The 14,419-nt window shown below is 43.3% G+C and overlaps 1 protein-coding gene across 4 annotated transcripts in view; it reads left to right on the top strand.

Moving 5' to 3' along the window:
- Window positions 1–14,419, top strand: part of SLC11A2 (solute carrier family 11 member 2) — a 66,076-nt gene that overhangs the window by 7,862 nt on the left and 43,795 nt on the right. For 3 of the 4 annotated variants that reach the window (XM_078384618.1, XM_020784525.3, XM_078384619.1), the window contains exons 2-3: window positions 5,171–5,254; window positions 13,976–14,100. In XM_078384618.1, coding sequence (XP_078240744.1) covers window positions 5,221–5,254; window positions 13,976–14,100 — 159 coding nt within the window. In that variant the 5' untranslated portion in view covers window positions 5,171–5,220. Of the gene's footprint in view, window positions 1–5,170; window positions 5,255–11,645; window positions 11,804–13,975; window positions 14,101–14,419 lie in introns of those variants that run through there. The other variant, XM_078384620.1, reaches the window with a different exon arrangement.

Genomic DNA, 14,419 nt, shown 5'->3' on the forward strand with positions numbered 1-14,419 from the left:
GCTGTTGTTGTAGCCCCCCCCCAACTTCCCACACCTCCTTCTTTCCAGCAAATAAATGTGAATTTCAGCTTCTTTAATTCACCTGTTAAATAGGTCAGCGTGTTTCCATGGAACATTTAGCACTCCGAAATAGAACATTGTTTAACACTGAAGGTAAATTTCCATCCAACTAGGGTTTAAGTTTTGGTAGTCCTGTGGGGTCCTGGGGTACAGATAATAAGTCCCTGGATTTGCCAAAATGGTCCCAGCTCTTGGACCACATGAATCTTTGGTCTGATCCATCTGGGTTGATCTTCCATTCTTAGGCACTGTTGCGTTTTAGACTATGGAGTGCAGCTTCCATTGCCTTCATCACATGGCTTCATGTCATGATAGTGCTGTAGTGAAACACTTCTGTTTGCTGCACATCAAAGGCTTCTCTTTTGCCTCCAAGGTAGATTTCTCAAGTGGTGCATGTTGTTTAATCAAGCAGTAGGTCAATGAAGTTGGATTGAATGGGGACAAATGGTTGGGCTTCATTGGACTGTGTTCTGGCATGACTCCCTGGGAAATGCTCTTGTAGGTTGACCTGCAGGCCACACCTTCCTGTAGCTCAGACAAAGTGTGCTGTGTTTTCATATTCATACATACTCTTCTTTGGCTCTGGAAGCCCTCTTTGCTGATTCCTTTGGGAAAATGTGAGAGCCACTAGGCAAACCTCCCGTAAGCTTCTTATCTTGAGATATTTTGGATTAGGTGGATATAAACCAATGCATCTGGGGGGGGGCATCAGGTTGGGGGAAGCAGTAGTAAGCCACTTTAGCAAAACACTCAATACAGAATGGGACAGTGTTGCTGGAATTACACATGCGTATGCAGACACTCTTGAGGAAACAAAGCTTTTGAAAAAAAAGAATTGTTGTTAAATTGGAGTGTGCAACTTTGATTTTAAGGAAAGATTCACAAGATCCGTACGAGATGTCTGTCTTGCTTGTTAACCCCTGTGAATTTTGCCTTCTCGTGTCTATAAAACCTGTTTTCACATGTATTTCTTCATGGTGGTGGTGGGGAGATCGTGGCTGAGACTGAACTAGTTCTGTCTGCCCCTTACATCTGCTTGCTACACTTTGTGCTCCAGGTTGAGGTTGCTGAAAAATAAGAACGTATATGCATATCCAAATGAACTTTATCTTTTGATTACCATTTCGTCTTTTGCCTTTCTGAGAGCTTTGAAGTCCTGGACCCCCAAACTGAGTTCTTGCACCCATCCTCATCTTATTCTTCTGTGCTTTTTAACTCTAAATTTCTTGGGTTTTTCATCGCCCTGTTCTGTCTGTCACCCTCTTATTAGGCACTCCAAAAGGGGTGCAGGATTCTGGAGACAGTGCAGCGTGTCTTTAAACTTTCCCTCTCATTCTGAGTTCTTCTGTCATAGCCTTAGAATGCCCCATTCGGTGGGAGGTCTGGGCTCTAGACTTTCAGTTTCAGTTTGCAGCCATCCTTTGCCTACCTTTATTTTTGTCCCGTATCCCATACCTGAGAAAATATTTTAAGAAAGATGGAATAGCTATCCAGTGCCTTTCAGCTAAGAGCAGTAGGAGCTCTCAGTCTAGAAACACCTCCATCCTTGGATGTGTTTCCATTGTGCCCAAAGCAGAACTCAAGGTCTATGGAGAATGGCCAGCGTTGCCCCAAATGTGTTCTGGTTTCTGTGCTGTCAGGTGGTTTTCTAAAATGGGTTCTGCCCCATGAACAGCACCATCCAGTATAACCTAAAGTACGCAGTGGGTTTGTAAAGTTGGGAGAATGATACAAATTTCCCATGAAGCTGTCCTTTACACGTGTTTGCAGCTATTCCCAGTAAAATCCTATGCTTTTGAAATGTTGGCACAGGTAACATCCTCTACCATTATGAGATTTGCAGAGTTTATTATGAAGAAAGTGTTCCTTTGTTCTGGGGAAAGATTAATGGAGAGCAAACAATTTTAGGAAAGTGCTAAAACAGCAATTCATTATCTAGCAAAAGATATGAAGGTCTTAGACAGAAAATTGGAAAAACATGGGGCTTATTAAACATTTTGGAAATATATGGGAAGTAATCTTTTATGATTTTTTAAATTTTGGAATGAAATTAACGATTTTTGAGACAAAGTTTTAAGATGTGTAGCGTGAAGTCTTTTATTCTAATCTTCAGCATTAGAGAAGGATCGTAATTGTGTGTACCTCACACACATAAAATTCAAAAAGGTTACTTGTTTTATTATAAAATCTAACTTTATATGCAAATAAGTTGATAATGTTACGGTTATAATAATAAAATACTGTATTTCTTCAGCTAATCTATGCTGTAGTAGTAAATTTTGAGGCATGCATAACCACACCTTGAAGGAGAATTTTGAAAATGCAAGTTGCTGGTTTGATTTGTATCAGCAAAACCACTTGTAGCAGTTTTGATCTCTACCAAGAAAAGGCCATTGGTAAAACCAATGGGTCTTGCCCAAGTCCATATCACCCCATCAAAGTGTAATACAACAAAGGTAATGACAATGAGTTTGGTGTAGTGGGTAGGATGTCAGTCAAGACTTTAAGAGATCTGGGTTTGAATCCTCACTTAACCATAGAGATTCACTGTCAAACCACTTAAATATCACACATACCTCGGAAACCCTACTGTGGTCACTGTAAGTCAGAATCAACTTGATAGGCCCAAAACACACATACACACAGCAGATGTACTACTAATGAGGTACTAATGAGGTAATAATTTACTAATTACCTAATGAGGTAATAATTTAAAAGTAAGTTGCAACTGGAGTAGATCTATTGAATCAGTGGAGATCTGGTGAATCAACAGCTATTGATATTCAAAAGGCCTACTCTAGTTGTGACTTAACTACTGAATTTCAGCCATTGTTGCCCAAGAGCTATTGTGAGAATTTTCACCACCAGCTACTGTGAGACTCCCTCCCGCCCTGCATTGTGAACTGTTAGAGAAGTTCAGAAGGACATTGAGGAGGTGACATCATTGTTCCTGCTAATAAAAAAAACCTGCTTTATCCCTGCAAACTGTGGCTCTGCTTCAGCAAAATGAGTAATACTTTCTTTTGGTTGCTGCAGCATTTGTTTACAAAGGTATTTTTCCACTTTTCATATGGTAGAGAGTGAGATACATGTGCAGAGTAGAACAATGAGCAGCATTCTCTTTTATCCACCTTTTCCCCTAGTAAAAGCATTCATCTATGCTTTAATGTCTGCAGTCATATATGCCTGCTACTCCGAGAGTTAGCTCCATGAAACAAAATTGACTTTCCAAGTAAACATGCATAGAATTGGTATGAAAATACCATAAATATATGGGCTCGCACCGTTTTAGGTACACACTGTCTGTTGCGTGTTAAAACAATACAATACGTTTAGGTTTGATAACAGAGTAATTATTGCCTTTAAAAGTTTCTGTGGCTATGGCTTTAAGATCTGCAGAACTTTTATACCTCCTTGTGAGTAGCAAAGGCAAGCAGTTTGATTTCTGTAGTTACTTTTGGTGACAATAAAAGCTGGTAGGAGTAAACAGAGCATGAGAAACTTGGGAGGAGCATCTATAAACTCTGATAACCTGTTACCCATTTATCCACTTTTCCCCAAAAGTCTCCTGTCCCCCATACATGTGTTAAAATGAAGCAGAGATGCATGTGTTTCTTGTATAAATTAATCCTGAAAAGAACCACATTTACTGATCCGTAAGGTCCGACTGAGTCCCATTTAGCTGCATCAAAATGTTCTATTTACTTCAGGGGTCATAGGCTACATGAATGGCCCCAAGTATGTTCCTGCAGCTTCTGAATCCCTCCTGGAACCCCCACTTTCATGGGGCAGAAAAGATGTCAGAAAGGGAGACTAAAACAAATTCTTTCGTCGCAAAGTCGTTTCTGATTATCTGCAGCCTTGTGAGTCAAGAGACTTTGCCATTAACACCCCTACTCAGGTCATAGATTCATAGAACAATGGAGTTGAAAGAGGTCTGTAAGGCCATCGAGTCCAATCCACTGCTCAAGGCAGGAATCCAAATCGAAGCAGATCTGACAGATGGCTGTCCAGTTTTCTCTTGAATGCCTCCAGCCTTGGAACGCTCACCACCTCCTGAGGTCACTGGTTCCGTTGTTGTACTGCTCTAACAATTAAGAAGTTTTTCCTGATATTTAGCCTAAATCTGGCTTCCTGTAGCTTGAACCCAATATTACATGTCCTGCACGAGATGATCGAGAACGGGTCTTGCAAAGACTTCCTACTGTCTTCCTTCTGCTTTTCCAAGCATTGTTCTTCTCCCATGAGCCTTGTCTTCTCATGATATATCCAGAGTACAATCGCCCACATTTTAGAAGTTAAAAATAATAGATCTTATATGTGTTTCCTAGTTTGTTTGTTTTTTAGATGATGCTTAGGGACAGATGTACCACCTCATCCCAGGGTATGCTTTTGGTTTGCAGGTACCCATTGGTTGCACACTTCAGATTCTGTGTGTAATACTGATACTTTGTGTAACCTCTTCCATCACAGCAGATGCTGGGAAGGTGGGCTCTCCCGTCATCTGTCTTCACCTGGGTGGCAGGCAAGGCTTATGGAGCGATAGACCCATCCACACAGTGGAAGCATGGGCTCTAAATCCTTTTTGATCCCTTCAGCTTGGGTTTCATGAGTTGAAGATGTTGCATTGTGTGACTGTACAACTATGGTTTGAGGGAGGGAGCAAGGTTGCTGCCATCCTTTAGATCTAATATCCGTATGTGTTAGACGTGTACCAACCCTCTTTCCAATGTGCCAACATCCTCTGTCTGGTTAAATGCAATATGTGTGCAGACTTGTGCAGGGTTCGGTACCTTTTGTTCCTTTTTTACACACACACACACACACACACACACACACACACACACACACACACACACACACACACACACACACACACACACACACACACACACACACACACACACACAGAGAGACAGACAGAGAGAGAGAGAGAGAGCTTTCCAGTATGCCTTTTTCTTCAGCTCAGACTTCTGAGGGAGAGTGAAAGATGATGTATCAAAGGACAGGAGGCCGTAGCAGAGCCTCATCAAATTGCTTGGTGTAATCTTGCCCTAATTGTGGATTTAATCTCTCTTTCTCTGTCTGTCTCTCTCTCTCTCTTATGCAGTTGATGTGACTCCTTCTGAAACATCTGACCCTAAAGAGAAAGTTCCCGCCATGACGCCTGGGAAGGAGCGTGAAGCATTATATGGTAAGTTTACTGTTTCATCAGTGTGTTCGCTAGGGATATACATTGTGTATGGGGATGATTACAAGGAAATTTTAAGATGCACTCTAGCGTATGGGATCATCATGTTGAGTGCTGTGGATATACTTACTGCTGATTCCTTTCCCTTTCTTTGGAATACATCTACATAGAGAGGATCCACTGAAATAAATGGGACTTGTTAATCACCAGTGATCTCCTTTGGTCTCTTGCTTCCTCCAGGACTAATGTTGGGTTTTGCCGTCCAGAAAGACTGGGTAAGAAATGGAGGCCAGCTCTCTAGCTGACCCTCATTAGCTCAAGTCTTCTGAAAGGTGACTTTGTGGAACTGAGAGAGAGGCTCCAGAAATTCTTTATCTGTCACCAGGTAAAACAGCCCAGTAGTGCTCTGCAAGATAATTATTCTGGCCTCTAAGATCCCGTTATCACTGCTTCCCAGCCATTGTAATGAGCACGTCTCAGTTTGTCTTAGATTTCATTGGCTTATATAGCGGGCAACGTCTCCACATAGGCCACAAACTGTTTTGTGTCTGCAAGACTTTCTCAGAGGTTTGTTTTGTCCCTGATTTTCAATTGTTTGAACCTTCCTTCATTATAAAAGTATATAACTTAATCTAATGTAAATATAGATTTTCCTTATATCCAAAACGAGATGTTGTTGTAAGGAGCCTCAGTCAGCTATGATGGGGGTAGTTGCTATGTGCTGTCAAGTTGATCCCGACCCATGGTGACCCTAGGAATGAGTGACCACCACAAAGTCTTGCCATTAATGGCCCTGCTCTTCTCTTGTAGACTCAAGGCCGTGGCTTTCTTTGAGTCAATCCATCCCATATTCAACCTTCTTCTTTTCCTGCTGCCTTCAACTTTTCCTAGCATTATTGGCGATGATTAAATTTATATAAATGACTTCTACCAAAATTATTTTGGCCTTTATTCATCTACGAAGAAAATAATAATTCTCCTGAACCCCTCTCCACAAGGTGACGACTGTACCTTTAACAGTAGATTTAAACTAGAGGATGTTTCAGATTAATTTAAATAGACCAGTTTAATAGAATGGTGACTTATACTGGGCCATTTATTGATGTGATTTAATGTTTAATCCTGGCTAGTGGTGGCTCCCCAGCCCTTCTTGGAAATGCTTGGGACTGAATCTGCGATCTTTTGAATACAAATGGTGCGCTCTGCCATTTCAGCTACAGCCCTTTGCTAGTTGGGTTGAGTCTCTTTATTCTAACTGAGAAATGTTTTGCAGTATTGTTACTCAGGCCCTTGTCTGTATAAGCCTGTTAGTTTCTTATTGAGAAGAAACAGAGGATGATTCCTACTCTATCCATGCCATGTTTTCCTAATTATAAATGGTTTCTAGGTTGGAATGAATTTTGCTCCATGTGGACTAGAATCCTAGCTGCAGGCATGCGTGAAGCTCAGTCCTCTGTTATTGTGTTTTCACTGAGCCGCTTGGAACAATAGATCCCTTGGTTCCACTTCCAAAATTCCAGCTGGAATTTTCAGCATGTATACATTACTGAAACAGCGATGTCTACGTTGGCTTGGTCGTGTCATGAGAATGGCTGATGGTCGGATTCCAAAAGATCTCCTGTATGGAGAATTAGTGCAGGGAAAGCGGCCCAGAGGGAGACCACAGCTGCGTTACAAGGACATCTGCAAGCGGAATCTGAAGGCCCTAGGAATGGACCTCAACAGATGGGAAACCCTAACATCTGAGCGTTCAGCCTGGAAGCAGGCGGTGCATCATGGCCTCTCCCAATTTGAAGAGACCCTTGCTCAGCTGGCTGAGGCAAAGAGGAAGTCACAAAAGCAGCAAAACTAGGGAGCTGGACAGGGGACAGATTGGATTTGTCTCCAGTGTGGAAGGGATTGTCACTCTCCAATCGGTCTCCTCAGCCACACTAGACGCTGTTCCAAGTCCTCCATACAGAGCACGTTACCATAGTCTCTCAAGACTGAAGGATGCCTAACCTAACTTCCTAAATGTCCTTAGCCTGTTCATTTTTACTTTTCATACAAGTACTGAAAATTCAGTTTGAACTTGAAATGCTTTCTCCCTTTCTTGGAAGGAAAAATCTATATTATTTTGCGTGCTGTCTCCATGCCGTTCATTTGCCTGAAACAACCTTCCTTTAAACAGGCCTGAAACTCAGCAAAGAGTCTCTCTGCTTTTATTGGCCTGACAAGGAGGCATGAAACGACTTCTCAGGGCAGAACTGTTATGCAAGTGTTGGAACGCCACAGCGTGCACTCTTTTTACAGTGAGGAATCCAGTTGTGTCAGGAGGGCTGAAGTACTGAAACAGTGCATTAGAAATTGGCTGGCATTAGTCTGGTTTCTCTCACCTCCTCAGATATGTTCCTTGCAGGTTTTTTGGTCAGGATGGATTACAGTCAGATATGGACGAAGGGAGTCACGGGCAGTGCATCCTGGTGTTAACCACTTGAGTCAAGCCGTTCTTAGTTACATAGCCACTTGACTACTGCCATGCATTCTACATAGAGTTGCCCTTGAAGAGTGTCTGAGAAATTTATTTGGCATAGCATGCCGCATGATGAGTTTGTATTATTAAAATTGTAGAGTCCCTGTATTGAAAAAACTGCACGGGTTGTTGTGCCCTGTTCAAATTTATTTTAAGTTTTTACAGTGCCAAATGGCTTTCTTGAAAATGCTAATAGCTGTGAAATCCTGTTTGAGAGGACTTTCTTTGATGTTGCTCCCAGATTGTGTCAGATTGGCTGCTGGTTCCCTTTATCATTGATTTAGAAAGGGGTGTGAACAGAAATGTCTTCAAACTGACCTTGCAATGCTGTTTCATGTTTACTGGGTGCTGTGTTATTTTAATGGCTTTATTTATTAGGGAATTTTAATTGCATCTGGTTTGTTGGTTTGTTTACCTTTCCTTCTTGAGCCTGTAAGTTGACTTGAGTGCAATTGCTCAGTGGAAAAGCACATTGAGAATGCAGCAATTAAATAAATAAATAAATAATGTACTTCTGATCCTACTTGGGGACAGTGGAAGAGGGGGAAACTGCAGTGGCAGAAGCACTGCATCCTGAGCCTTACCAACTTCACATCAGCCTGGTTGGAAGGTGGAAGGAGGTGGATGAAGAGAAAGCAAGTCCTCCTGCTCTACAGCTGGCATTTCCCCCCTCTGTTTTGTGGTATGTTGGCAAGCAGAAGAAAGTTTTGCCCCTCCTTTCCTTGGAAGAGGAGAGATAACTATGGGCGTTTCCTGGTTTTCCACCCCACCGAGAAGGTTAACAAGACTGGCCATGTATCATGTTCCCCAGGGGATGCTCCCTTTCCTCCGAGACTGAAGATGTAGGCTGTGGGTCCACAGATGATTGTATCACAACAAATCTGCTAGCCTTAAAGATGCTGCATGACTGTACTAGAGGAACTGTGGGACAACCTTGTGGAAATTGCCCCAAGTCTGTTATGCTATATATGCACACGCTTGGAAATAAGTTTCAGTGAATTGAGATTGGACATGCATCTGAGTAGAATCATGTTGCATTGCAAAAGCAGAATTTTCCAGCGTTGTGGAATCAATTGAACAGCCCTTACATTCCTTCTTTCTGGGTTTTAACGTTTCTTTCTAACAGAATGCTCTCAGGGAGCCTGTGAATGCAAAGTAAACTAGTTAAACAATGCCTTTCAATCTTTTCTGAGATATCAACTTGTGAGTTGCAAAGAATGCATTTCTAAAATACGATTTTTAGGAATCTGAGCTGGCTTTTCATACATAGGAAAAACTGCATAGTTCATGCATTTGTCTCTTTTTTCCCCTGCATTGTCAAAGCTGTGATAAATGGAGAATAGAAAGCAGTTTTAAATTTGCCAGATATAGTAGACTAACTCAGATGTACTCACTACCAAACATGTTGCAAGGATGTTTTTTTTTTTAATATATCTGACAATATTTCATCGATTGTAGCCCAGAAGAGGATTGAGGGGTGCTCCATTCTGCATGCAGAACCCCATTGTTCTCCGATCTCTGCAAAACTCTAATTTCCACCATGATTTCACCGCGCTGTTAGGTCAGGACAGTTGCGTTATTGATAATACTCAACAGTTGCCTTTAGTTTATGATCTAAACTGTCCTTGCTCACGTTACTTGTGTAGAGTCTACTGACTGGATGAATCATGAACATGAGGAGGCTTGACTCATGGCCCTTTGCATCTGGCATTGTTTTCATTGGTATCACACAGGGGTCCATTCTCTTATTATTCACACTAGAGGAGATAGGCTAATTATAAAATAACTGTGGAAAGAAACATTTTTCTTAACCTTGGCCAGTTTCCTCTGGCCAAGATTAAACAGTTTTCTCTGTTTCCATTTTACATACGTGAGCTTTTAAAGGTGGGGTGAAAAAAGCATTACCCTCAAGATTTTGTTGGACTGCAGCTCCCGGGGGCTCTTCCCCATAACCGGTGCTGACTAGCGTTGGAGGGAGTTGTAATCGAGCTGCATCTTGAAGTGGCCATGCTTTGCCCACCCTTCCCAGAGGCCTTCGTCATTAGCTGTGGTGACTGGAGTTTCTGGGAGTTGTAGTCCAAGAACACGTGGGTTACGCACATTTGGGAACCACTGCAGTAGATGACTGATAATAAACTATGGCTTGTTTGCTCCATTTCTGACCTTTATGTCCATTTTGTATATTTTCTGTTCAGCTCTTTTTTTTTCTCCATAGTTGAGGAATAAACCACATTGACTGGCGGAAACGTGCCAGAGGCAAGCCTCATTTCTGGGTTCAGATCTAATGGCAAATCAGCATTCATTAGCCAACAGCAAATAATAGTTTATCTGTGTGTGGTTTGGATCTCTAACCATGTCAGTCTTTCCTCCTGTCTCGTGTCTGAGCGAGGGGTTGTGGCAACACATATGTAGGAGGAAAACCTCTAGTTCTTAATGTGTAAGACGGATGATAAAAAGATGAGGAGGAGGCAAAATGGACATGGAGCTAGAGTGTCTGCATTCTCCTCTCAGTCAAATACAGTGGTGCCTCGCAAGGCGAGTGCCCCATTTAACGACGAAATCGCAGTATGACGAAGGTTTTGCAATCGCAGACGTGATCACAAAACGATGTTTCCAATGGGGTTTTTTTCGCTTTGTGATGATCGGTTCCCTGCTTCAGAACCGATTCTCGCAAAACGATGATTTTCCTACAGCTGATTGGTGGTTTCAAAATGGCCACCAGGTTAAAAAAAGGGCTCCCCGCTCTTTTCTGGGACGGATTCCTCGCTGCACGGGCAGCGAAAATGGCCGCGCTATGGAGGATCTTCACTGGATGGTGAGTTTCAAGCCCATAGGAATGCATTAATCGGGTTTTAATGCGTTTCTATGGGCTTTTTAATTTCACATTATGAGGTTTTTGTTCTACAGCGATTTCGCTGGAACGGATTAAGTCGTAATGCGAGGCACCATTGTAGTTCATAATTATGTAAATCAGTGTTTCCCAAGGATGGGCAACCCATGTGTTCTTGGACTGCAGTTCCCAGAAGCCTTCAACACCAGCTGTGCAGGTGGGGATTTCCGGGAGTTGCAGTCCAAGAACACCTGGGTTACCTAAGTTTGGGAATCATTGATGTAGGTGATGAAGTAAGGGCAGAGTTATTTTAATGGCTTGCCTTGCCAGTGGAAACAGACAGACAGACAGACAAACAAACAAACAAAAAGAAAATGTCTGTACCATTTTGGTGTTCCCTGTCATGCAGCAACGGAGAGATTGCTTATTCAATCCTCCTTTGGCCCTGGCCGGTTGTAGATAGGAGTCACTGCCATGAGGTCAAAACCTCCTGCACTGGCCGAAGTATCCCCTGCCCACTCCAGACTTGATGAAAGCCTTGCTTCCTCTGGCTTACCACACAGTGTGGCTCATTGTGAGCAGAGAAGGCTCAACTGGTTCCTCAGGCTTTCCATGGAATGCAGTACTTTATTTAGCAATCTACGTTTGCTGCGCAGTATACACACCTTCCGAAGGTGAACATTCCAGCTTCTTGCTCTCTGCCACAGCCATGAAGTACTAACATAGTTTCTGTCCAGGAGCCAACTTTTCAAAGCACAACTTCTGAGAAGTTGGTTCACAGCAGGTGGATCTTGTGTGCGACAATTAGTGTTCCTTAAGAGTTTCCCGTCTTTGTTTCACTTAGCTGGACAAGGTGAGTTTGGCCCCTTCTGGGGGTGGCATTCTTCCTGCAGTGGTGGTGGTGGTGGTGGTTGTGGTTTTCGTTACACAATGAGGCTGTTCTTTGAAATTCTCCAGGTAAACAGATCGGCTGAGTGGCATCTCCCTTTTATTTGGGAGGCGGGGAAGGTGGAGATGGAGGAGGAGGAGGAGGAGGAAACCAGTTCACTCTTGCAAGAGGAAACTGTGTGTTCACGAGTTTATTGTTCACTGTTTCTAACTATAAATTGATCATTTCCACACATCCAAGGAGGCAGGTGTAAGGGAAGCTCTGCTTTCTTGGTCTCTGGATGCAGAATGCCGCATGCAGAATACAAGCTAGAGTATAGGAGTGAGTATAACTGGAGTGCTGGGAGCTGCTATGGAGAGAGGAGGGTGGGGGAGAGCAAAGTTTTGGGTCTTGATCTAACATTATTTTTAGTCTCTTGTAATTTCTCCCTCTGATAGAGGGAAATGTTTTAGGTGGATTCCTCCTGTGGAACTATAGCTACATAGCCTTTTTTGATGTATTATTCACTAGGGTCAGAAACAGGAAGCGTGTGGCCCTTCAGATCCTGTTGGGCTGTAATTCTTGGTATTCCTTGTATTTTGGTATGCTGGGTAAGACTGAGGGGAGTTGTAGTCCAGCAGTGTCTGGAGAGCCAGAGGTTGCCAACTACCGCAAACAAGAATGGGTGAAGGAAGTCAGCTCTCCTCCTGTGCCTGCCGTGGATATAGATGGGTTCTAGGTCATGCCAGAATTTGTTTCATTTTCTAGGTTTGTCTAAAAAAACTGCTATCTTGCAAGATTTTAAGATCAGATTTTCATCTAAGACAGTGGTTCCCAACCTTGGGTAAACTAGGTTGTTCTTGGACTGCAATTGCTAGAAGCCTTCACCACCAGCTGTACTGGCCAGGGGTTCTGGGAGCTGTAGTCCAAGAATTGCCTGGGTTGCTCAAGGTTGGGAACGACTGATCTAAGAGCGACTCAGAGTCAGTTTCCTTTCTCTCTAGCAGGCTCCTCTTAGGTTGGCTTTCAGAAGCCCACTAGAAGAGTATATAGGCTGTACTGTGATGATTCCTTAAGGAGTGCTTGAATACTTTCTAAAAAGTTGTGTGTTGTGGATATACCCAGTCCAAATCTCAGGGCGCATCTACAACACACAACACCGCTCTCTCTCTCTCTCTCTCTCTCTCTCTCTCTCTCTCTCTCTCTCTCTCTCTCTCTCATTGGCCTCAGTGCCATTTCTGGGATGAAATCTTGCCAGTTCCCAGCTGCATCGAAACAACAGGTGGGGTCCTCTTGCTAGAAAGGCATTATTTTGGTGTGTTATTTTGCAGATGCCTAGGTGACACCATCAGTTCACCTTTCCTTTCCCCCATCACCACTGTGAGGAATTCTTGAGAGTTTGGGAAGGCACTTTGCTTCACCCCTTCATGCTCTCATCTTTGGGACTTGGTTTGCTCTTGGCTTCAGTGTTGTCTTAGCATGGAAAAGAAAACTTCACAATTTGATTTGGGAGTGAATCCTTTTTTTAAGTGTCAAATTTTATGTCAGAATTTCATCTGATGAACCTCAGTTATGGATATGAACTACTCTAACATGTTTGATGCTACCTGGATGGGATCGGGTGGTAAGGGTCCTCATGTGAATCAAAGTTGATTGTGCTCAGGTTGGTCCCAGGCTCTTTATAATCATCATCTGCAGAGCTGGAAAGGGACCCTCTGGATCATGGAGTCTAGCCCCTGTCAAGGAGGCCCAGTGGGGAATCGAACTCCCAACCTTTGGCTCCACAGCCAGAGCCCTAAGTTACTGAGCTATCCTGCAGTTCATTTGCCTGAATGGGGGGGACGTCATAACACATGTAGATACTCAAAGGTAAAGATAGTTACAACCATTATTTCTGCTGTTTTATTACTGAAAGATAGATAAAACAGTGACAGACAAGTCTTTCCCCCAGATCTTTAACTTAATTGAGAGTATAATTCTAGGCATATGCATTCAAAAGTAAATCCTGTTGTGCAGTGTAGCTTACTCCTAGGAAATAGGAACAGTTTAAATAGGCAGTCATAATTTTTTGAAAGAGTCTTGTCTTACGATGTATCACATGTATGATGTTTGTACTGTATGTGTTCTGCCTTGTGCCCATAGTAATTCTGTAGGGAATGCCACTTTTTCTGTGCCTCTGTTCGAAACACTGGCGCTGTGTGTGGGGAATCAAGTCAGATCAAAACTCTCCTGGGTTTTGGGGCCCCAGCCATTTTCCCTCTAATTTTCCACCAGTGCTGGGTGGCAACACTGGCTGCGGGTGCACAGCGCTGATGCATCGCTGCACGGCTGCCGCTCACCCGCACAGCTTAGAGGGAATGTTGGTCCCTAGTCTTGGCATTGGTGAGGGCTGTGATGTAGAGGCAAATGTTTGCTTTGGAATTTGTGGCTAGGGGAGCCAACAGGATGCCCCGTGCATTGCTTCTCTCTTTCTACGGGCCCTTTATAGAAACGTTTGTCGTTGTGTATTTGCAGAAGATTCCTCTGGGGATGGTGTCAGCACCATTTATAGTGGCACAGCACCACCGCAACGGTCAGACTCCACCGATGAATTCACTACCTACTTTGATCAGAAAGTGCCTATACCTGAAGATGAGAAGGTCAGTGGGGGTTGGGCTTGGCACCACTTCTGATTTGGAGCGGGGTGAAATCTGTAGGTTTCCCAGCTCCTGCACAACCTCATGCCCAAAACTGCCAGTATGTAGAGAGCAAGTAACTCTTTTACAGTGGAGGCTGCCCAGTCAGTCATGCCCCTCCATGACTGTGAGTGCTTTGACTTCCTGGGGAAAAGTTGTGTCTCCTGCAATAAACTATGATTAGAACATTCTTTCACTGATGAGAAGGACACCCGGCAGAACCACACCAAAGGCAGCCTCCTTCCACGAGACTGTCAGCTGTATCTCTGTGTGGCCCGATGGC

Source organism: Pogona vitticeps, chromosome 2 (assembly GCF_051106095.1).
Source record: "Pogona vitticeps strain Pit_001003342236 chromosome 2, PviZW2.1, whole genome shotgun sequence".
Lineage (NCBI taxonomy): Eukaryota > Metazoa > Chordata > Lepidosauria > Squamata > Agamidae > Pogona > Pogona vitticeps.